The 22,454-nt window shown below is 53.5% G+C and overlaps 1 protein-coding gene and 1 non-coding gene across 2 annotated transcripts; one reads left to right on the top strand and one right to left on the bottom strand.

Annotated features, from left to right (window-relative positions):
• The first annotated feature begins 6,195 nt into the window (after nt 1–6,195).
• LOC115064968 lies at nt 6,196–6,302 on the top strand. Its single transcript, XR_003844769.1, has one exon. It is a non-coding gene; the product is annotated as a U6 spliceosomal RNA (small nuclear RNA).
• Nucleotides 6,303–11,661: 5,359 nt separating this feature from the next.
• Skor1 (SKI family transcriptional corepressor 1) lies at nt 11,662–19,438 on the bottom strand. Its single transcript, XM_029543285.1, has 8 exons — nt 17,243–19,438; nt 16,169–16,265; nt 15,139–15,249; nt 14,625–14,696; nt 13,307–13,381; nt 13,000–13,074; nt 12,436–12,501; nt 11,662–11,883 (listed from the first exon to the last, which is right to left on the bottom strand). Exons 1-8 carry the CDS (start codon nt 19,427–19,429, stop codon nt 11,789–11,791), a joined length of 2,778 nt encoding a protein of 925 aa, XP_029399145.1. The 5' UTR covers nt 19,430–19,438; the 3' UTR covers nt 11,662–11,788.
• Nucleotides 19,439–22,454: the final 3,016 nt, after the last annotated feature.

Raw genomic sequence — 22,454 nt, forward strand, 5'->3', positions numbered from 1 at the left:
AAAAAAAAAAAAAAAAGAATGAGAGAACAGACTCACATGGATCAAAAATGTGTGGGGCTGGGGGTGTGACTCAGTCAAAAAAGTTACTGTCAGCCAAGAATGAGGGCCTGAGTTTGGGTCTCCAGAACCCGAATAAAAAGTTGGAAATGTGTCTCCATCATGGACCTCAGCGGGAGGAGCAGCCCTTGGGCCTGAGAATGTTCGATGCCCCAGTGTAGGGGATGCCAGGGTGAGAAGACAGGAGTGGATCGGTGGATGGGGGAGCACCCCCATAGAGTCAGGGGGAGGGGGAGGGGATAGGGGGTTTCTGAAGGGGAGACCTGGAAAGGCGAAAACATTTGAAATGAAAATAAAGAAAATATCCACTAAAACAAGCAAACAAACAAACAAACAAAAAGCTGGAAATGATGGTTTACATTTATAACCCGTGCAGGGTGGACATGGGTGGAGACAGGTGAAACTCATTAGTCAGCCAGCCAGCTAAATCAATGAATAGGCTTCAGGTTCAGAGAGAGACTTTGTGTGGTGGCTGGAGAGATGGCTGAGCTATAAAGAGCGCTTTCTGCTCTTGCAGAGGCCTGAGTTATAGCATAGACATCAGGCAGTTCACGACTGTCTGTAACTGCAGCACCAAGCAGATTTGATGACGTCTCTGGCTTCCACGGGCTCCTGCACACACATGTACACACTCACATATAGACATAAACACATACATATAATTCTAAAAACAAATCTTTAAAATAAATAGATAAGCTGGGCGTGGCAGGCTGTACACGCCTTTAATCCTAGCACTCAGGAGGCAGAGGCAGGGGGATGACTGTGAGCTCTAAGCCAGGTGGTCTACAGAGTGAGTTCCAGGACAGCCAGGGCTACACAGAGAAACCCTGTCTCAAAAGTAAGAAACAAAAACAGGAGGAGGAGGAGGAAGAAAGAAGAGGAGGAACAGGAGGAGAAGAATAAAAAATCAGGGATATTCAAGGCTGGGAGGCAGCTCAGCGGGTAGAGAGCTTGCTGTTTGATCTCCAGTGTCCATGTAAAAATTCAGGCATGGCAGAGTGTGTCTGTAATCCCACAATGGAGGAGATGCAAACAGGAGGATGCCTGGAGTTTGCTGGGCAGACCATCCAGCCAAATCAGTCCAGTGAGAGACTCTGCCTTAAACGAATAAAGTGGAAAGATGGCTCAGCAGTTAGGAGCAAGTACTGCTCTTCCAGAGGTCCAGCGTTCGGCTCCCAATGCCCAAGTTGTGCAACTCACAATAACTCCATCCCCAGGAGATGTGAGGCCCTCTGCTTGCTTCTGAGAGCACCTGCACACACCCACACGGACACACATTTATAGACTTGAATAAAATATTTTAAAAAGGAATTGGAGAGCAACAGGGGACATCCTTCTTTCCTCCACATACATATGCAGCACGCACACACACACACATGTCCATACACTAGTGCTCACACACAGTGAGAAGTCTGGAGAGTTTTCAGGCAGACAAAGGAGATGTGGGCCAACAATATATCTGATCGAACACCTCGATGATTCTCGTTCAGAGAGAGTTTCTTCAGCAGAAAATGGCAGCTAATAGCACAGATGTGCTGTAAGGCAAAGTGATCAACTGCATGGGAAACAGCTGGCACAAAGTGCAGCCCTGCCAGTTGAGAAGGCTTGCTTCTATTTTTAGCTCTTCAGTGCACTGGTCTGACATAAAGATGACCTACTCATCTTGACATCTTATGCCACTTGAGTTATGTCTCCGGGGCAAAGTCAGGTAAGGCCCATGACTCTTCCCTGGGAGGGGACCCCAGGGCCTCTTACCCTCTGCCCAGTGCAGCCATGTTCCATGTCACCAAAGCCCAGAAGACCTGGTGGTGTAAGTACACATGAAGTTCAGTTTTTATTTAAAGAGCCTAATTTCTGGACATTTGTTTGGGGGTTACAGCGTTGGCTTAAGTGACTTGCAGACATTGTAAGTTGACGCTTTTCCTTCACTCGGCTGCTAAAGTTTAATTCACTCTAATTATTTCATATGGCATCGACTATAATAGTTTCATAATTTCTAGTATATTAAGCACTTAATATGTTGTGTCATTTGAAATCACATATTAAATTCAGCAAAGTACATTTTAATGAGAGTTAAGTGGTGTGAAAATATTAACACAGTGTGATGGTTCATCTTGGCACTCTCATTTTCTGGTTTTTCGAGTCTTTCCTGATGGGGGCAAGTGTCTCAGTCACCAGGTAAGGGGAGTGGCAGCTACTACTGTTCCCTGGGAGAGGACCCAGACCTCTCTGGAGTTCTCAGTGACCTTACCTATCTGCTCCCCATGTCTGCAGACTTGGACACCAAGGGCAGGAAATATGTCTTCAATCTCGAAGAGAAGTCAGCAGCTTGGCACCTGGAAAAGTGGAAATGGCTTGCTTCCGGGTGATCTACAGTCAGCTGAGGGGCTGCTGGGACTCATATGCTGCAGCTTTCCCGGATGTACCACAGCCGCTGTCAGCATGGCCTGATAGGTGAGTGACATCAGAGGCCAGGGTGCCAAGGTTTGGAGGAGTGCCCCTTGTTTCTTCAAGCCCTTGCAAAACAACAGGGCAGAGAGAGCTAGATCCGCCCTTAGATTCAGGCTCCTCCTCCTAGTGGATCCGCCCTTAGACTCAGGCTCCTCCTCTTTTGTTTTGTTTGTTTGTTTGTTTGTTTGTTTTAAAAAACATTTACTACCATTGTGCATATTTCATGGGAGCTTGTGTGTGTGCTATAACACACATGTGGAGGTCAGAGGGCAATCTTGTGAGTCAGTTCTCTCTGTCTGTCAGCCATGTGGTTTCCAGGGCTCAAACCTGGGCTGGTTGTCTCGGGAGCAAGCACATTTCCTGCCGGGAAATCTCAATAGTTCCCTATCACACCACTTCTTCCTGACTTTTCAGACAGGGTCCTGTGTAACAGCGGGTGATCTACACACTAATTAAAATGTAATAAGAATGCTAGATTTGGTGGTGCATGATTTAATCCCAGCCCTCAGGAAGCAGACGTAGGAGGATCTCTGTGAGCCGGAGGCCAGCCTGGTCTACAAAGTGAGTTCCAGAACAGACAGCTATGTAGAAAGACTCTGTCTCGGAATCATCATCATCATCATCATCATCATCATCATCATCATCAAACCTGGTCTGCATTCTCTCACTCAGGTGGAGGGAAGCTCCATTCTCAACAGGACCAAGCAACCAAACCTTGTCTCTTGGGGTTCTACAGCCCAAGACACTCAGGGAAGACTATCTGCATTCAGGTCACCTCAGGTCTGTATTGTGGAGAGAAGCCGATGACTCTGAAGGTTACAGGCGCTCTGCTGCCACTGTAGCTCTAAGCTGGCTGGCCAAAGCCATCCCTCAATAGCACCCACACTTCTGCTCTAGGGCCTAAGCCCTGGGGGACTGGGACTCTCTGTGAAGTCATGATCCCTCGGTTCTCTCTCCCCTTGAGGGGTTCTATCATGTGAGCTCTCCTCCAGCCGCATGCCCTATCCACTCTAACTCTTCTATTTACCCATTCTCTTAGTCTGTTTTCTGATACTATAACAAAACACCCGAGGTCGGGAATCTGTACAGAAAAAGAGGTTTATACAGCTTACAATTTCGGAGGGCTAAAGTCTGTGACTGAATATTCCCATCTGCTTGGTCTTTGCTGAGAGTATTTAGTTATATCACTACACAGAGATGCATTTGGCATCCTTTAGCAGGCCTCCATGGACTACAATGAAAAATCACATGGTGAGGGCCAGAGAGATGGCTCAGCGGTTAAGAGCACCGACTGCTCTTACGAAGGCCCTAGGTTTAATTTCCAGCAACCACATCGTAGCTCACAACCATCTGCAATGAGATCTGATGTCCTCTTCTGGTGTGTCTGAAGACAGCTACAGTGTACTCATAAAAATAAAAGGAATAAATAAATAAATCTTCATGAGTGGAGCCCTGTGACCTAATTACCTTGCACTTGGTCCCACCTCTGCTGTAGGCACAAACCATTGCCAAGGTGTCCACATCCACATGGGACCTTGGGGACTGAGGGAAGCACGGTCCCCCTCAGCAGGCCTGAGAACAGGTCTACAATGGCTGCTACAGATCTGTTTGCAGTGGGCACACCTCAGAGATGACTGGCATATTTGTACCTTTGTAAACAGAATACAAAAATAATATTAGGACTCAAGATGTTATTACCTTTCATTTTGCATATGTGTGTGGTTGGGTGTGCACAGTGGTACACACGTACGGAGGTCAGAGGACAACTTGAAAGTGAGTCAGTTGTCTCTCTCCATCACGTGGGTCCCAGGGATCAAACTCAGGTCATCAGACATAGCCTGATTATCCACTGAGCCACCTTGGAATTTTTACATCTTGCTAATTATATTCTCTCAGGAAAATCTTTAAGTTATACAACCGCAGCACATCAAGGCTGAACCAGACATTAGCAGTTAACCGTCCTCTGTAGCCTGCTTCTTACCAGCTAAAACAGGACCAGAGCCAGAAAGAGTGGAACTAGAACCCTGATTCCTCGGCTTTATAACCGCTGAACAAGAAAAAAGCAGGCAACAGAACCAAACGGACCACTTCTGGCTTCAAATAGTCAGGAACGGTGAACAAGATCCAGGTCTGGTTCCTGCCGGCTTGCACAATAAGGCAGTTATGAACCCACCGGCTGTACCTGTCACCTCGATACGTGTGAGCAGCCACTGTGTCGAAAAGACTCTCCTTCTAAATCCGTGAAAAAACAAACGTGGATGCTGATTGAAGTTTAGCATCATCTCCCATCAATGCTATTACGGCTTGGTTATTTGCAATTCCCTTTTGTAAATCCGAGGGAAACATCATTGCCCAAATTAGCTCTTTTCACTCAATAAAGGCCATTATTAGCATTCTGAGTTTTGCAGTTGCTTACTGCATATTTAGAGAGCGGTCACATGAGAAGCTGGGCGGCTTGCACCTGATTTCCATCTTACTGAAAACAGGTAGGAGGGGGTGGGGTGGGGACTCAGCTCCAATAGCCAGGCCAGCCGCTTCTCTGCCTAGGCTGTGCACCAGTCCTGCCGTCTAACCCTGTGCAGGCCGAGCACTGAGCTTAAGCCCCTGGTGCCTCGCTCGTGGCCTCCCTTGTGGTACCCGACTCTGGCGACTGGAACTGACTTGCGTGGCTTTTGCCTGGGAGTCTCTGTCCCTGTCCTCTCAGGGTTGTCTGTGTATCAAGTCACTGTTCAAAGGTCGCTCAGTGACACCTCCTGCACAATCTCTTCGCGGTGGATGTGTGTGCCTGTGCGTGTGCGTGTGTGTGTCTCCCTCGCTGACACCGGAGCTCCCTGCTCACTGTCTCTTAAAGAGTCCGGGGCGACAGTCGGCACTCTGGGTTTGTCAGAGCAAAGAAGGACAGGAGGCAAAGTAGTCTGACTTTGGGGGGTAAAGTCTAACCCGCAAAGGTTAGGCTCTTTCTTCGGAGTCCTACTGCGCAAGGAGAAAAGACCGGCCTCTGAACCAGGTTTGCACCCAAATCTCACTTTCTTTTCACGGCGCGCAGGCCCATTTGGCTTAACCTGCCGGAGCCTCAGTTTCCTAACCTTTAAAGTGCCTGGCCCTTAGTAAACGCGGGAGCAGCGAGAGTGGCCTTTCCCCCCACACAACCACTGGCAGCAACGGTATGGCGCTGTTTCCAACAAGTCGGGGAAAACTGAGGCCAAGATGACCCACACACCCCATACACCCAGAGCAGGCCGCTGCGGCGACCGATTCGTGGGTGGAGAGCCTCAGAAGCCGGGCCGGCTAGATGAGCCGCTCGCGACCTTTGCCCCACGCTCGTCGCCTGGTCCCTAGGCTACCGCGGCGCCCTGCGCGGCTGGGCGCGATCCCGGCGCGGTGGGGCTCGTGCACAGCGCGCATCACGTGGCGGACTGTGACTTCGGGGCTGCGCACAGCTCAGTCCGGAACAGGTCTGTTTCCCATCGTCCCCTCATTTGCATACACAATGTAGAAAAGAGTTTTCGAATATAAATGAATTTACTCTGAGTCTAAATGAAAAAACTTCAAACATATAACATAAAACCCAGAAAGTACTAGTTTGCAGAGTCATTGAATTTGAAAACAATATAGAGACTTCTCACCATAATTTAAAAAGATTTTATAATTTTGTCCTCATATAGTTCCTGAGTAGCACGCTAGATCGTGCTCGCTTCGGCAGCACATATACTAAAATTGGAACGATACAGAGAAGATTAGCATGGCCCCTGCGCAAGGATGACACGCAAATTCGTGAAGCGTTCCATATTTTTCCTACTTAAAAAAGGTTTTTTTTTCTCATGAAGTCCATCCACAACAGCCCCAACGCTTTGCGTTTTACCTTTTGCTTGACTAAATCGAACCATAGTACTCAAGGAAGAAATGTGAGGCGTGACATAGGCAGACCCATCGCTTTGCAATGCGCCTTATCCATGGGCTTCAGTTGCAGTTTGTGACTTATTTTAATTTTTGAGATAGGTCTCACAGGTTTCACCATGGCCTCGAGTTTGCTATGCTGTCCAGGATAACCTCAAACTTAAGATCTTCCTGCCTCCACCTCCCCATTGCTGGGATTACAGGCGTACACTACCACACCTGGCTCCAGCTCATCTCTCCCCCCACTTAATAACCTATTTCTTTTTTTTGCTAAAGCTGTAGAGTCACCTGGGTGAGACTAGCAAGCTTTTGAAACTTGTTCTGATACCTTTGAAGAGACACCGGCTGTGGAAGCAGAATTTCTTGGTTGCACATTATTTACTAGTTATTGCCAAATAACTGGTGCACAAATAATGCATAAATCTTAACCATCACGACGAAGAAGAAACGACCGCCTTCCTCAAGTTCAAATTTTCTGTGCTGACTATACTCAGTGCTTTCTGACATACAATTTCTTCCTCAAAGAAAAATGGGGTATGTGCTTCTCTGGTTCCTGAGCCCGTGCGTGGGCTCTGCAGCCCCTGGGACGCCCAGGGCTCCTGGTTCGTCCCAGCGACACCTGTGATTAGCCCTGAAGACCGGGGCGGACTGGGTGAACCCCACATACTGCCGCTGGCTGTAGAGCAGCGTACCACTCGGTACATATTTCTGTTTTAGTCTGTGGAGGTGACATGACCCCTTCCTGATTATGGTGGCCGAATCAAGATCTGTGGGAGTCCTTGTACCTCAGCTTTCAGCCTTCCTCTATGCACGGACTGGCATAGAATCGTATCAACAGTTCTGTTGAAATCAGATGTCCCATTTGGATCAACAGAGTGCTGTCAATCAAAGTCACTACGGATACTAGAGTGGTGCTTCGTCCTCTGACAGTAAGGCCTGGCAGGATCACTTATGTTGAATGGAGTGGTATAGGAACTCAATAGAAATCCCTCATTCTTAAGGGCATGACCTGGCATTCTGTTGGGGTATGCAATCCTTAGGGCTAGGAAAATAAAATAAAAATAAAAATCTAAAGCCCTGGCTGTCTTTTCTGGCTCTACTCTAACTTGCTCAAAAAACTTGGGCCAATCTCTTGCTCCTTTGGCCACCTGTAGCCATCCAACGTTGACACCTTATGATGTCTTTACAACCTGGGTTTTTAATGGTTGCTTTCAAGTGCCTTCAGAAAGCTCAGAAGGCCAGGCTGGCGAGAGCGCTGCTCTGTCCCCTTTCCTGGGCGCTAGAGGAGCAGAGGCCCTCAGACTGGACAATGCCCTGTGGGGTGTGTCCCTTCCCATCACAGACGGATGTGCTAACTCTTCTTCACCCAGACTATCTTCCAGGGTTTACCTGCATTAGCTTATCCCTGCATGAAGTCATGTTTTAAGCAGAAACAGAGTTCCAACGATGGGTTCCCTACCACACAAGGAGAGGCAGAGAGTTTATTACTCTTAGCACACTGCTGGGGCCTCTGGGTGGGGAGGAGCAGGTGAAGCTGTTTAGAATGACCGGAAGCATGGAGGGGTCATGAAGGGCAGTTTTGCTTCTCCTGGCGATCTGGATTCTAGGTGGGAGTTGCATATCTGCAAAGGCTTCCGGTTATACGGTACGGCCGGGTAGCTGGGAATGTGTGGACCATGGGCTTGCAAAATGTGGGGGTAGTGTTTGTGAGACGCAGTTGGGACAGGAGGAAGGTTTTTCTTTCCTAAGTTGATGATAAATTACTCGACACCCTGCCCCAACACTAATTCCATCGATGAAGGATCTTCTCTGTGAGCAGCGAGCTCGGGCTTAATTAACCTTATGTAAATGAGTGTAATTGCATCTCAGTGGCTGTTGTCCGGAAGCACCTGGGATTCCTTCCCTCAGACGTTTCCAGCACCTAGATGAACTATCCTTTCACGCGGACATTCCACGTGGGCACCGTGTACCGCTGGAGGAAAAATAAGATATGATCTTAGTTGTGGAGGTACTTGTGGTCCCCTGGGAGGCCGACTCATACAGCCCAAGATAACAAGAAAGTAAGTGCCCTTCTAGTCTGAGGGACCTGAAGCCTTGTAGAACTCAGAAGTTAGCTGTGCCAGGGACGTGAGGAACCCGTTGGCAGAGGAGACAGAGGTAGGAAGCAATTTACTAGTGTCTCAAGGGCATAAGACATCTCTCAGTCTCTCACGAAAGGTTTGTCGTAGTGGTGGAGAGCAGCAATCTGTCCCACGGACCTCCCAAAAGGGGTGGAGTTCCTCTGGAGAAAGGACATACATAGAAGGGCATGCTTACATAGCTCCCTACCTCCAGACCTGTATTCCAGAGCCAGAGTCTTGTAAGGAACGCAGGGAAACAGGGTTGCCAAAGCAAACACCCGGAGAAAACCTTCTGTGAGCCATCCTGTGTCCACAGTCCCCTTAATCCCGAAAACACACTTTCCCTGCTAGAGCGAAGGTGTCTGAGCTTCTCGAGATGGCTGTAATGCCTAAAGTTCGTCGCAAGGTGGCAACATTGCGGCGAGAAATAGACATTAAAAATCCTGGGTGTTTTTTAAAGCATATTTTCTCTATTAATGTTTCATTTAACTTAATTAGAATCTGGTAAGCTAATTAAAGTAGCTACGAGCCCGGCAATCAGCAATAATTCGTATAATTATTGATAATTACATCCATACCAATCGTTTGGTTATTAACATTTTGGGGGGGAACAAGCCATTTCTAAGTGATGCAGAGCCCAGGAGGGTTTCTGTGTTTTGTAGTTTGTTTTATTTTTTTTTTTTTGCGCGATGGAACTTTCTAGGTCGGATCCATCAACATCTCCAACCCTCAGAGGCTCCCTACCATCTGAGGCTCTCCTTCTGGCCAGCCCCATGTCCCTGCATACTTTTTTCCACTTTGGGAGAGTTTGGAGGGAAAATGCGAGAACTGAATGTTCTCCAGACTCCTCAGTTGGTGTGTAGCCACGGACCTTTTGGCTTAGGTGGCAACTGTCCTGCCCATTTTACAGAAAAGGATTGTGCATTTAGATACATTGAGACCGCGGAAGACTCGAATGCAATCTGCCAAGTGTCCTGTGCCCTGGGAACACAAGTCACTTCCTAAGTGGGTCTCACTTCCGCGGTGGGTGGGTGCAGCCCAGAATTGAGCAGGGTAACCATATGCCCTTTTCACCTCACCCCTACATAAATGATTCCAAGGCCCTGGGGATCCCAGAAAGAGGCTAGCAAGAGGGAGCCCTACAGTTTGCCTGGTTGACCCCACCACTTTTACTTCTACACCAATCTTGTCCTCTCAGTATCCGACGCTTGAAGGGTCTCAGCCGCAGCCCAGGAACTAGTCTTGGGTCTCACCCTCGCAAGGGGCTCAGCATCTGCTTCTCTTCGTCACCGCCCAGACTGTGTCCCAGCTTGCCTGCATCACAAAAGGCCTCCGGTGAAACTCCCTGCAAGAAACTCCAGAGAACTGCGGACCCGACTCCGACTTCGCTCGCTTCCAAGGTCCCCTAGAGAGTGCTTGGAGAGAGCCTGCAGTGCTAGGCTGAGAGCCGGGTCTTGGAGGCGATGGTCCAGGCAGGGGCCTGCAGATGGGCTTTCTTCTTGGAGTGTTTCCCTGAGCCTCGGGGCAGAGACAGACGAACGACATTTAATGGAGATTGGAAAGTGAGGCCCTGGAATAAATAAATAAATAAATAAAGGGCACGTCGCAGGACCTTTGCTAGCTATAGGAGGGCATGAAAGCCAGTCTGGGCTGAAAAATTCCTAAGAGAAAGAGCTTTTCCAGTTCCGTCCTCCACACTACTCGGGAAAGAGTGGGTTTCCTGCAGTTTCTGTTGGTTGGTTGTCTGCGCCCGCAACCAGCAGGAGCCTTGCAGAAACTGAGGCTGGTGGCCACTAGGTGAGGATTCGCACTTTCGGGCCACAGCCCGGGAAGTGTCCTGGCCCTTGCATCTGGGGCCAGCAGACCTCACGTTTCCTCATAGGGGTTCTCCAGCTCCAAAAATGCCCTGGGACTAGGAGGGATAGATTGTTATTATGAGGGCAGAACTTCCCCTTTCAGGATAGAGACAGGTTCCGTGAGGATGCACCACAGGGCATCTGTCTGGGCAGGACCGCAAACTCTCAGCATCTTTTCTAGATCAGTCTCGCTAAGTTCCTTTCTAGCCCTTCACTCCTCACTTCTATCCGGCCAGCACTCCTGGTCTATGATGCCCGCTCCAGCAAGCAGAGCAATTTTGATCGAATCCTGGATTCCTAACAGCCTGGAGAGGCTTCTCTTGCTGAGGGCACCCCAAATCCCTGCAGGTGACTTCACACATAGGAGATGTAAGGGGTAAAAAATTAACTTTCCGGTTGTACAAGCGAATCGCGGGAAGGACGGGACCACTGTCCAGGGGACAGGCAGTAATCCCCCTCCCCAGCTAAAGCCTGGGGGAGGTCCGGCCCTGACGCGGTGGAAGAGATGGAATGTGTTTAGGTGGATCTGTAGAGTGGTCCTGAAGCGCTATGACGTCTCCTGAGAGAGCACCACCGCTCTAACCTTGACCACTGGTCCTCACTTTCATCTGGAAGCCCCATCTTTGAGTGGCAGCATCTCTCACCCTCCCACCCTCTTCCTCCTCCACCTCCTGGATGCACTCTCAACTCCGCAGCCCCAATGAGTGACAGATTTTTTTTCTTTTTATTAAAAACAAAAGTCACGGATACAGGTCTCCCCAAATAGGCTCAAGATGGTCGCCATCTCGTGAGTCAGTTGTCGCCCTTTTAAAGTGCTGTTACATTACACAACAACAACAACATCAACAACAACAAAATCACAAAGCAAATCCAAAGAGGAATGAATGTAAAACGAGGACTGGAAAGGGGCCCGGGGGAAGTAAAATAACTTACAGTATAAATAAAGTGAACCTAATACTGAACCAAGAGACTCACAGTCCCGTTTGTCTCCATTGCACATAGCCACGTTGTCGTTAGGAACAAGAGTTTCAGAAGTGGACAGGACGGGGAGTGCGCGGCCGTAGCCAGCGAAGATGCTACATTATATTCACATTCCGGGTCCCAGGCCCTACTCGGGCCCGAGTGGGAGGGGTCGTGGAAGAGGTTTCCCCTCTTCCCTTTCTTTCCCCGGTGGGTCCAGTTTACCCCTTGAGGTCTGACGCCCTGGAGTTCAAAGGAGGGGCGAGGCAGTATTTACAGTGGGAAACCCAGCAGAGCCCGGCTGGGGACCGGCGGGCAGGCGGGCGGCTGTATTTACAACGGTCAGGTCCTAATGGCTTGTTCCTCGCTCTGGGCCGCCACTGCAGCGGGTATTTACAGAAAGGAGCAGCAATGGCTTGAGGGCGCGTGGGCTCTGCCAAGCCGGCGCTAGGGCAACAGCGGAGGCTTGAAGGAGCAGTTGCCTGTGCAGTGCCGGGGTGTCAGCATCTTGCAGGAGAAGTGGTGCAGGGCGTCGTGAGCTTCTGGAGAGAGAGTCACACCAACCTCGTTGGCCGCCTCGGCCTGCCTCCCTGCCCCCGCCCCCAGCTCCACCAGTCTCCCCTCCCCCTCGCTAGCCCCATCCAGCCCTTGGGCACAGAAATTCTCAATAAAGCAGAAGGGAGGTAGGAGGGCAAGAGTGAGGCTCTGGCCAGTCTGAACTAGTTCTTAGGTCCACTAGCCCCATTTTACAGACTGGGAAACGGAGGCACAAAAAGATCTAATTGTCCCAGACCAGGGTTGGGCTAGAAAGCAAATTTTCGGATACTCAGAGCTCAATGGGCTTTTTCTTCCTACATCACAGCTATAAAATTTCACATTAGTTCCCTTCTGATCCACGTGGGCCCCAGGCCGCCTTTCTTCCAAACATCTCCATACACCCACCTACACACCCGCCTACCATTCACCATCCATTCACCATCCACCCACCCAATAGTACAACCAGCCTTGACTCTCTCTCTCTCTCTCTCTCTCTCTCTCTCTCTCTCTCTCTCTCTCTCTCTCTCTCTCTCTCATCTTTGTTTCTGGGTTCACACCTTTTAATTTCTGCTGGATGGCATAGCGGGCCTTTCTCTCCTGGTCCAGTTCGTTACACAAGGTATCTGGAAGACATGAAGTTCTGTGAGGAAACGTAGACCACCCTCTAGCCAGATGGCTGAGGTCACAGCCTGGGCACAACCTCTCCCCTACAGAAACCACCCCAGAAACTGGGGAGGGGACACCTACACTTCAAACTGCAGGCTGGGAGACTGGGGGAGGAAATGGCCTGGGATGGCGCTTAAAGGCAGACGGATCTAACCAAAATTAAAGCAAACTTAGGCATTACTTCCCAGGTAATTTTACGCCTCGATTTTTAATTTAGAAACCGTGGAAATTGCAGCGCTAAGAAGTTCAATCACTCCACGTAATGATGCCTGCAAGCCGTTTGCTGGGCTCGCTTGCCATTCTGAGGCTAATCAGACTATACAAAGGATATTAAATAAAAAAAATAATTGTTAAATTACCTTCAATTTAAATCCAAATGACTGAGCCAACATTGCGGCTCCTGCCAGACAGAGGCAGTTGCGGCCGCGCGCGCGCTCACCTGACTCGAGTCTTACCTCTGACAATTTGCAGCTGTTGTACCATTTCTTCCCGATAAGCCAATTCCCTCTTCATTTGATCCTGAAAATTATCTGTGCAAATTGATTAAGTGAGAGCTGTTAAGCACAGCCTCCTCTCCCGGCTCCACTTCCCGCTCCCTCCCATCCTCACCCCTGCTCCCACCCCCATCTAGTCCTTCACCTAGCCGGAAACGCTGGGCCCTGGAGTTCTTCTCTCCCCTGGGGCAAGCGGTGGCTGCTGCCGCCTGCACCCAGTTCCTGGGGGCAGGTTTGGGAAGCTGTTGAGGGGCGGGGAAGGAAGTACCTTTGAGACTCTGGAATTCCCGCTCCAGCTTCTTCCGAAGCTCCATTTGCTCTAGAAGCAGTTTCTGCAATTCTTCTGTGAAGGTTTGGGAGAGGTAAAGGGTGAGACTGGTGCGATCCCGGGTACCCACTGGGGCCAAGGGTCTGTCCTGGCCAACAGTCCTGACACCTGAATCCAGGCCTCCCAAGCTCTGGCTTTTCTTTCTCATTTGAGCTCCAAGCTTTGGACGGACAATGGGGGCTTGACAGTGGTGCCAGGGTTGATCACATTCAAGAAGGTGCAAACTATTTTGCATGTCTAGACCCTCCCCGCCCCCCAGCTCCCGGGAATAAGTGGGGGCCCCAACATTTGTTTTAAGTTTCTAGTAACTGCTCAACCTCAGAGGATGGCCCACAACCACCATTCCCTATTTCAAAGGAGATTTCTAATCTCTACTCTACAGGCAATTCAGGGAGAATCCGATGAAACGACGAACAGCCTTTCCAGAAAAAAAGAAAAAAGAAAGAAAGAAAAACGGCACACACAGAAAGTTTGTCTACAATTTCAAGAAGTGCTGAGGCCCCGGAGCACCGTGGTCTTGAAGTTGTGGCATCAATCTGAGGCTAGGGACAGTGGAAGATCACTGCTCCTACCCCTGCTGCCACCCTGGTGTGGGGAGGGCTCAGTTCAATGTCCCCAGAAACCTGTTCTAGGGGGAGAGGAAGGACAAGCTGCCCCAGCACGGGCTCAGTAGTATCTAGGTCCTTCCATGAAAAGGCTCCTTGGCAACACAGGAATGTAAGATGCTGAGCCAGAGAGGAGTTCAAAACCACTGTCCCCTTAAGCTCTCCTCCACCCATCTCCCAAAGACTGAGCAGCGACAGGAGGAGAGGATACCCTGGTCTGCAAGTGAGCTCCAGCCTCACTACATCATTATGTGAACAGCTCAATCCTAGAGAGAAAGGTAGCCTTTGATGCGTCCTCCAATGAGTGCCTGTCTGCCATCTTGTTCTTCAGGAAAAGTTCCATTTTCCCTGGGTTTTGAGAGACCCAAATGGCCCACTGGTTACAAGTCCTGAGAATCAAGACCAATTCTTTCTCACCTGGTCCTTCAAGACAGACTCAGGTCTTGGGAACCCAAACTTCCAATAAACTTACTGGGTGCTCTCACCTACACCCCTGTGCCAGATGTCCAAAGGGTGATTCCCCACCACCACCACCACTGGGTGAAGTGAGCCACTAGAGACTACAGCCCCTCTGCTCTTAAGAGTTCCTCTGTCTCAAGTACCTCATGGCTCTATTTCTGGCATTTAACCTCACCTCTCGCATTTAACCTCACCTCTTGCCAGGTTCTCGATATCTTTCTCCACCAGTTGAGTTCCTGTGACATCCAAAGTGAGCCCATCCTCACCTAGGACACAAGGGCAGGTAAGAGGGGGATTCTGTCCTCGGGAGAGCCTTCAGAGGGGAGGGGAAGGTAAGCTCCTGGGAATTCCGCCAAAGGAAGGACTTACGCCAGACGGTTGGCTTTCCAAGCCAGTAATTTTGGGAGAAGGCAAGTGAGTTCAGGAGGCTGAACCCTGGCAGGAGGTGCCCTTCGTTCTATTCTAGGTGAATGAGGTAGTTACCCCCTTTCCTTTTAGTACCCACCTCCCATACTCAGAAGACCCTCAAAACCAACAGGGAGGAAACAATTCCGAAAACCCAGCCTGCCCCTCCCCCACAACGTTAACTATCTGCTCAGTGGCACCGTTTGTTCGTGATTAAAACCTTCCTCCAAGCATGTGGTGACCCGGATGCGCTGGATCCTCAGCTCAAGACCACCGGTGAGAGCCAGGACTGCCGGGGCTCACCTCGATCTGTATTTGTAGGGCTTGGCTGGGAGACACTCCTTTGGTCTGAAAAGGATTTTCTGGTTTCCAAGTCGTCGGCTGTCGTCGAGTGATTGTCTTCCTTATCTGGCTCTAAAAGGCAGACTGAGTTTCAAGGAGAGGCAAAGAAACCATGACCCGGATACTGCAGAGCGGCCTCGGTTGGGGCGCCCAAGCCCTAATTAAAAACGTCGTGGCCGCCTCTGGTTCCCGGCTGTGCGCCCAGGCGCGCACCCCGAGGCTTTGGGCCCGGCACCCCCTCCCCTGCACAAGGTCTGCTCCGTTCCGGGCTACACGCCCCCGCCCCAGTCCCTGGCCCTCAGGAAAAGATCAAGACAAGCAGCTGAGCCCACCAGGGACAAGCGACCTACATTGCGTGCGCAGATACTGGGGCACCGGGAGAGCGCGTGGCCGCCGGGTTTGTCCGCACCACTCCAGCGGAGATCGCAACCCGGCGGGCATTGGTGTTGTAGGACACTGTCCCGCACTCGGCTGCACAGGCCGGCTTAGATTTCTGTTGCCCACCCCTCACCTTCGCTCTTTCCCAGCCAACAACAGGATCCCAAATGCAAGTGCAGACTGATTCTTGATTGGGGCCCGCAACCTTTTGGGATACCCTAGCGCGCAGCCACTAGCCCTCACCCTGTGCCCGGATCAGGCCAGGCCACTAGCCTAAGGCTAAGCACGTTTCTGGATAAATGAAAAAGTGTGGAGATGCCAGGCAGGTATAGGTTTTTGGAAAGATTAAAATCTCCGATGAGGTGTACTGGAGAGTGTGCGTATGTGAGTGAGGGGGATGGGTTGGGATTATTTTTAAGTAGCCAAACCCTGAGATTTGAGAGTTTACACTTAGTTTCCTTTTTCTTCTATTGTTTGTCTTCCCCCTTCTCTATCACTCCTTTTCTCTCCCCCTCTCTCCGCCGCCCCTCCCTTCCTTGAAAGGCCTGCCTTGGTTCTGGGTTCTCTCTGTGCTTTCTGCATTAAAAGGGCCAGAGGCCTCAGGAGGCATTACCGTGGGTCTCTGGGGTGCAGAGGTACGAGGCCGCGGGCCCCAGCGCCGCCGCTGCCGCCGTACTCTTCACGTGTTCGTCCCTCTCAGGCGCGTACACCTGCGACGGCCGAAAATGACAGGCGATTAGGCGGGACACCCTTGCCCAGCGGCCAACAAGAAGGCCGAGAGTGTGGCAGGGGTTGGTGGGCCCTGGAGACCTGAACGCAGCGGTGACGTACCGTAGTGGATTTGGGATAATCTTTGGTACTCCGGAACAAATTACTTAAAACACAAAGCCGCTCTCAAGCCAGCGGCTGTCCAAAGCCACCCCCACGTTCTGCGCTCGCTTCCTGTGAGCTACCTTCCCTCCCTGTGCCGTTGCCAGCATAAAGGATTCCTTTCTCGCGCAGTCAGTGGTTTCTGCTTTAATAAACCCAGCGTAAATGGACAAGTATGCGCATCTACTTTCAAAACAGCCAACCAACCCTTCGGTCTGGCCACACACGACTTGCCGCGTCCCTGACAACTAGAGAGCCCGGCAAGCTTAAGGTTTTTCCAGTCCAGAGCTGAGTAGTTCCTTAGGCCAGAGTTGGAAAAGACTCAGAAAACTGCTAGTTAATATGTCTAGAGATTCTTCTTGGCAAGAGGTTGCCCTCTTCTCTCCCTACTGTGGTGTTCCTTGGGTGTCATCCTTATGCGTGCAGGCACACACGCTGGGCCTGGCCTCCAGGGCTTCTTTCTCTGATCCTGAGTCCCTTTCTTTCTACCTTTCTTCCTCTAGACCCTTTGTCTCTTTTGGGGTGCCTAACTGTCTCTGCAACTCTCCTCACCTCCTTATCAACAAATCCAAAATCGCACTCGCTGTTTCTCAGGCCTGTCCCCGGATTTTCCGAATCCCTCAACCCTGGTTCCCTCCCAGAGAGCCCAGTGCTACAGCGCGCCCCCGGCTGGGGCTGCGAAGAGCAGCTGGGACCTGCTGCTCGTCCGCCACAACAGAACAGAATCCCAGTTCCGGCACTTGGCCCTGAGCGGCTGTGTACGAGGGCAGAATGGCATAAGGGAGGAGGTGCCACCGGCGAGGTGCACCAGGCTCACCTTGGCCGCCCCGGGGCCTCCCAGGGGCCCGCAAGGCTCTCGCAGCTCATAGCCGCCGCTTGGTGGGCTCCTCTCAGTTCTCCGCACCACATCATCGGCCACCAGGTCCCCGAATGCGGATCTGATAGCAGGCGGTGGCCCAAGGCGGCGGCGAGGGCGAGGGCTATCGCCATCCGCAGAGTCTGTGGGGCCGTCTGCGCCTGAGGATGTGACAGATGGAGGTCCAGCAGGCTGGTCGCCGTCTGGGCCACCTGCCGTGCTGGGTGCGCTGGGCTCTGTGTCGTCCTGGGCTCCCTCGTCGTCCGGGAAGCGGTTGGATTCTACGTCCACCTCTGGTTCGTCCGCGGTGTCCACGTCGGGCGAGGCAGAATGATAGCTGGAACTGCCCTCGCTCAGAAAGTCCGGGCTCACGTAGCCCCCTCCAGTCCCGGTGCCCGGCACTGGCCCGCGAGCAGGTCCTGAGCCATAGGCCTCGCGCGCGCTGCCGTAGAGCTTAGCAATGCTCTCTGCGTCCTTGACTACGGGTCGGAAGGCTGACACGTAGGAGCTTTTGCGGGCAGGTGGCGGTGGCGGAGGGGGCAGGGGACCCAGAGACTGTGGCAGCGCCTCGTCCGCACCGTCCTCGTCCAGGGGCCCGCGGGATAGAGCGCTCGGGCAGCGCTCCTCCGTACCGAGGCTGCCCTCCTTAGCTGGCTCGGCACCGTCCAAAGATTCAGGACCGCCCCCGCCAGCCGCCGCCGCCGCAGCAGCAGCAGCCGCAGCCACCGCGGCCGCTACGGCCTTAGCTTGGCTCTGAGCGGCTGGGTAAGGAGGCACCGGGAGGCTCCCGGCTGCTGGCCAGAACATGGGAAACGTCGGGTACACAGTGGCGGCGGCAGCTGCCGCAGCTACCGCCGCTGCGTCCTTGGCTGCGCCGGAAGGTTGATGTCCCCAGAACATTGTGCCGCCACCAGGTCCGGGTCCTGCTCCTGGGGGCAAGTGGCCAGCTCCCGGGCCACCGGCACCCGCGGCGGTGCCAGCGCCCCCACCGCTCCCGGTGCCAGGGCCTCCCTTGGGTTCTCCGGTGACCAACACTGGGTCGTCCTTTTTGGGACATAGGCCGAATGCTGTGGGGAAACCGTAAGGATGCGGAAAAAGAGGCGGGGGCAGCTTTTGCAAGAGGCCAAAACCTTTGCTGGGTACTGGAATCACCGGGTAGCTGCGAACCCCCGCGCTGCCCCCAGGTCCTCCAGGTCCTGCAGGACCATTAGCTGCCGCCGCCAGGCCAAGTGCGCGCTGCGGATGCGGTGGAGGTGGCCCGGGAGGCCCAGCCGCCTCGTCTTCACCGCGACGCAGACTTTTGTGGGGCGGTGGGCCTGGGGCCATCTCTGAGCCGCACCCTGGACCTCCACCGCCACCAGCACCGCCCTTCCCTGCACCACCAGACCCGCTATTAGCGCCGCCTCCGCCGCCCCCTTGCAGGGAGAAGGTCCGCTTGCGCGTACCGCCATTAAACATAGCCTTGACGTCCTCCCAAGCGTGGCTCAGTTCGTCGGTGGCCGACTTGTCACTGAGTTTGAGGTGCCGACGCCACGAGTTAAAGTTGGCGGCATCGGGCTGAGTGTACTTGGCGTCGGGTGTGCGATGCGAATGGAAGATGAACTTGTTGGGGGAGAAATACATGCTGCAGTAACCGCACTTGATGCACTTAGCACGAGAGCTGTTGTAACGGGCAGGAATGAAGCTGCCCCGAGAGCCCCACGCGCACTCGTGCACCACATCAAAGGCGAAGTTCTCGGGCAGTTTGGGGGGCTTGTGCTCGCCCAGGAACGACTTGCACAGGCGTTCGGCCTCTCGTTTTGTGATCATTCCGCAGCGGCGAGAGGAGATGGGCATGGCCCCGGCCCGACGCAGGATCTCCAGCTGCACCGGCGTGCACTGCACGCACGTGATGCCCAGGGCCACGCGGCGGTTGTGGATCTCATTGTAGCTGTAGTTTTTGAGCAGGGTGTTGGATATCTGAGCTAGGCACAGGCGCTCCTGCCCATCAATGACCAGCGACACGATGGGTACCCCGTACAACGACGTCTCGCCCACCTGGTTGGGTTTAAGGGCGCTGGATCCCGAGTAGGGCTGCAGCTCTTGCTTGGAGTTGGGAGAGGAGCTGCCCTCGCGTCCCGGCCCCAGCTGAGTGGTGAGAGCCTCCATGCCGCCGCTCCTGCGAAACAGAGAGAGCAGAGAGCAGATGAGCCATTTTTAGCGCCGCTACCTAGGTTCAGGCCCGCCCAGCGGGGTGCAACGTGTGGGGTGCGAGGGGGTTACTTGGTAGTGGGAAGCTCAAGCTCATTCGTCCCCTGGACTGGCCCCTTTTGTTATTCAGACCGGCTTCTGAGCTGAAACAAAAGCACCCGGGGGGCTAAGGGAGGAAAAGGGAAAATCGAAACCTCTGGAAAGCCCCGGCTGCCAGGAAGCCAATCCTGTTTTCAGATTGGAAAGGAAGTGGGACCCAGAGACGGAGAGTGACTTGCCCAAGGCCACACAGCAATGCCATAGCCAAATCCAGGCTTTCCAGCCGGCACTCAGGTTTGCGTGCCTTCAGCTACCTCACAGCTCGCCCTGCCCGCCAGGGTCCTGAAGCCCGGACTTCAGGGACCAGCGTCCCCTCTGCTCAGTCGCGCATGCACGCGTGCGGGCGGGGGCAGTGAAGAGAGAGGTGGGGAGGCGAAGGAGGGGCACTCACTGCCCATCACAAACTGCAGGATGTAGGAGTGGGGGCAGGGAGAAGGAGGAGGGATGGAGGTTGAAGGGGAGGAGAGGAGAAGGAAGAGGAGGAGGAGGAGGAGGAGGAGGAGGAGGAGGAGGCCACCGCTGTTCGCGGTGCTGAACCCTACCCTTTCCAAAGCTTGTCGTGTGCACCACGACCTCGGGTGGCCCCCACTGCACCTATCTTCGTGGTGACCGGCTTCCAGGGACAACAGTACGGGTTTGCACAAACCTGTACTTCTTTTCTGACGCCTTGAGCCCGGTGTTCCTTGAGCAGAAAGAGTCCAGTTGGGTTTACAAAATGCTTTCTTGTCAGCCATCAGTTAGGCCGGGATCACGCAGTTTCTAACCACATTTTCTGCATTTTTAGCTGCATTCCGGACTAAAGCTGGCTCCCCTCTGGGTCAGCGCTTGGGACAGAGAGGTTCTCACAGACGTTTCTCTGGAATCACTTCTTAGCTTTGGAAACATGCCCCTGAGCTTGCTTCTCTCTTCCACACAGCTTTTCTTACTTAGACCCAACACAGGCTCCCCAGGCTCTGGGCTGCTCCTTTTGTGGGGGGTGACTCCTCTTTGAGTATCCTTCATGCCCCTATATCAGCTCATATGGGCTAGAAGGAATCTTGGCCACTCTTGGAAGCCACTGTAAAACTCCAGGCATTAAAAAGTTGCTGCTGGTCCCTCGCTTTGATCTCTGGAGAAGGCAGAGAGGAAGCTGTATCCACAGTCTAGCCTGGTGGAAGACCCAGGAATTGATGTTTAGGGCCTGCTAGGTCGCTCAGTCACCCCACGTGTCTTCAGACACTCAGGGCTCCATGGACCCAATGCAGGGCGGCAGGCGCTCTTGCCGCCAATCCAGTCCCTAGGACTCCCTTTCCCGAACTTGGCTGGAAAGGCAAATCCATTTCAGAGGGGTAGCTTCAATCTAACAAGGATCTGAATTCCAAAGCCTTCAGCTAAGAACCTGACATCTTTGGTCTGCAGGTCTCTTTCCCTCTCTGTTTGCTTAGATGCTTATTTGTCGATCTTATCTGTCCCTGAGCTGTCTGTCGCTGCCAGCTCACCGCTCATTCTCCCATCTATCTTGTATCTTGTTCAAGTATCAACCTATTTATTATCTGTTTCATCTCTTCCAGTCAAACTGAGGCAAGTTGATCCTCCCTTGTCACTGAAGTCCCCGGTAACATTTTAGGAGGCAAGCAAACCACTGTCCTAACTCCCTGGCTGAGGGGTCAACAAGACGAGCTAGGCGTCCCAGGGACCGCTCTCAGACAGGCTTGCGGAAGTGGCTAAGGGGGCGCGCAGCTGTGGGAAATGACGATGGCTTCTGGGATTTCTGGGCAAATGTACCGGGCCCGCATACAGTGAAGAGGACACCCTGAGCCTGGAGCGTCCACCTGAAGCTGGAGCTTCTGAATCCCCAAGGGGTTTTCCCAAAGGGCTTCTGGCCTTGGAGCCCGGAGAAGTGAGGGACCCTAGGAAGGAAACAGCATTTCGAGGGCCAAAGAAGAAAGCACCAACGAAGGGCCGCACTCAGCGACAAGGAGCAGTGCTCAGGGCGGCATGGGGACCCCCCTGGCCGGCTCCTGTGGCTCGAGGGGCGAGCCTAGCGAGGTTAAGCAGGCGGGAGGCGGGCAGCGGTGGCAGCGAGGCTGTGGAGTCGTTTGTTAGGATAGAAAAAAAACCGCCACAGAGTCTAAAGGAGAAGTCAACGAAAGAAGCGCTGCGGCGGCCGGCGCGGGGTCTGCGGGCTCGCGATCGCGGGTACTCACCGTGCGGCGGCTGGAGCCGGACAAGCGGCGAGCGGAGGTGCGCGGCGGGCGGAGCGGCGGGCGGGAGTCGGGGATCCGCCGGGCTCTCCGGGTGACGGCGCGGCCCCTCCCCGCGCGCGCGCACAGCCGCGCAACCCCGCTCCCCGCGCTGCCACCCGCGGCCCCTCCCGCTCTCAACAGGCACGGGGCGCCGGGGTCCCCGGAACGGACCCGGGTGCCCGGAACCGATGCCCCCGAGGCTGGGGACTGGCCCGAAGAAAAAGCCGAAGCCTAGAGCTCATGGCGCGGTTGCGGGCACGGCCGCGGTCACAGGCGGGAGTGGCGAGGCCGGCGCTGGGAGGGAGCGCCTGACAGCTGCGAGCCGGGGCGCCACACCCACCACCCCTCGCAGTCCCTCGCGCCCTCCTCGGGTGCGCCCGCCCGCGGGCCACGCGCCGCGCCTGCCGCCCCTCCGCAGCCCCAGGGCCTGTGCGCCCCAGGTAAGCGGCTGCCCACCTGCGGCCCGCGGCTCGCACCTGCGGCCCCGCGCGAGCCAGGGAGGCCGAGTGGGCGGAAGGGATGTGGGGGGACCAGAAAGTCCCCCCACCACCGAGAACCAAGCGCTAGGGTCCAAAGCTAGCCATTGGTACCTAGGGCTCCGGAGCCGGGCTGGGTGGTGGAGTTGAGGGTTCCTCAAATGAAAGGGGAGTAGGGAGGGT

This window comes from Mus pahari, chromosome 10 (assembly GCF_900095145.1).
Source record: "Mus pahari chromosome 10, PAHARI_EIJ_v1.1, whole genome shotgun sequence".
Classification (NCBI taxonomy): domain Eukaryota; kingdom Metazoa; phylum Chordata; class Mammalia; order Rodentia; family Muridae; genus Mus; species Mus pahari.

Coding starts and splice junctions, on each gene's coding strand:
- Skor1 (XM_029543285.1), bottom strand. CDS start 19,429: ATGGAGGCTCTCACCACTCAGCTGGGGCCGGGACGCGAGGGCAGCTCC. Junction 13,382..14,624: donor TATCGAGAACCTGGCAAGAG/GTGAGGTTAAAT, acceptor AAACCTTCACAG/AAGAATTGCAGAAACTGCTT. Junction 13,075..13,306: donor GGAATTCCAGAGTCTCAAAG/GTACTTCCTTCC, acceptor CAATTTGCACAG/ATAATTTTCAGGATCAAATG.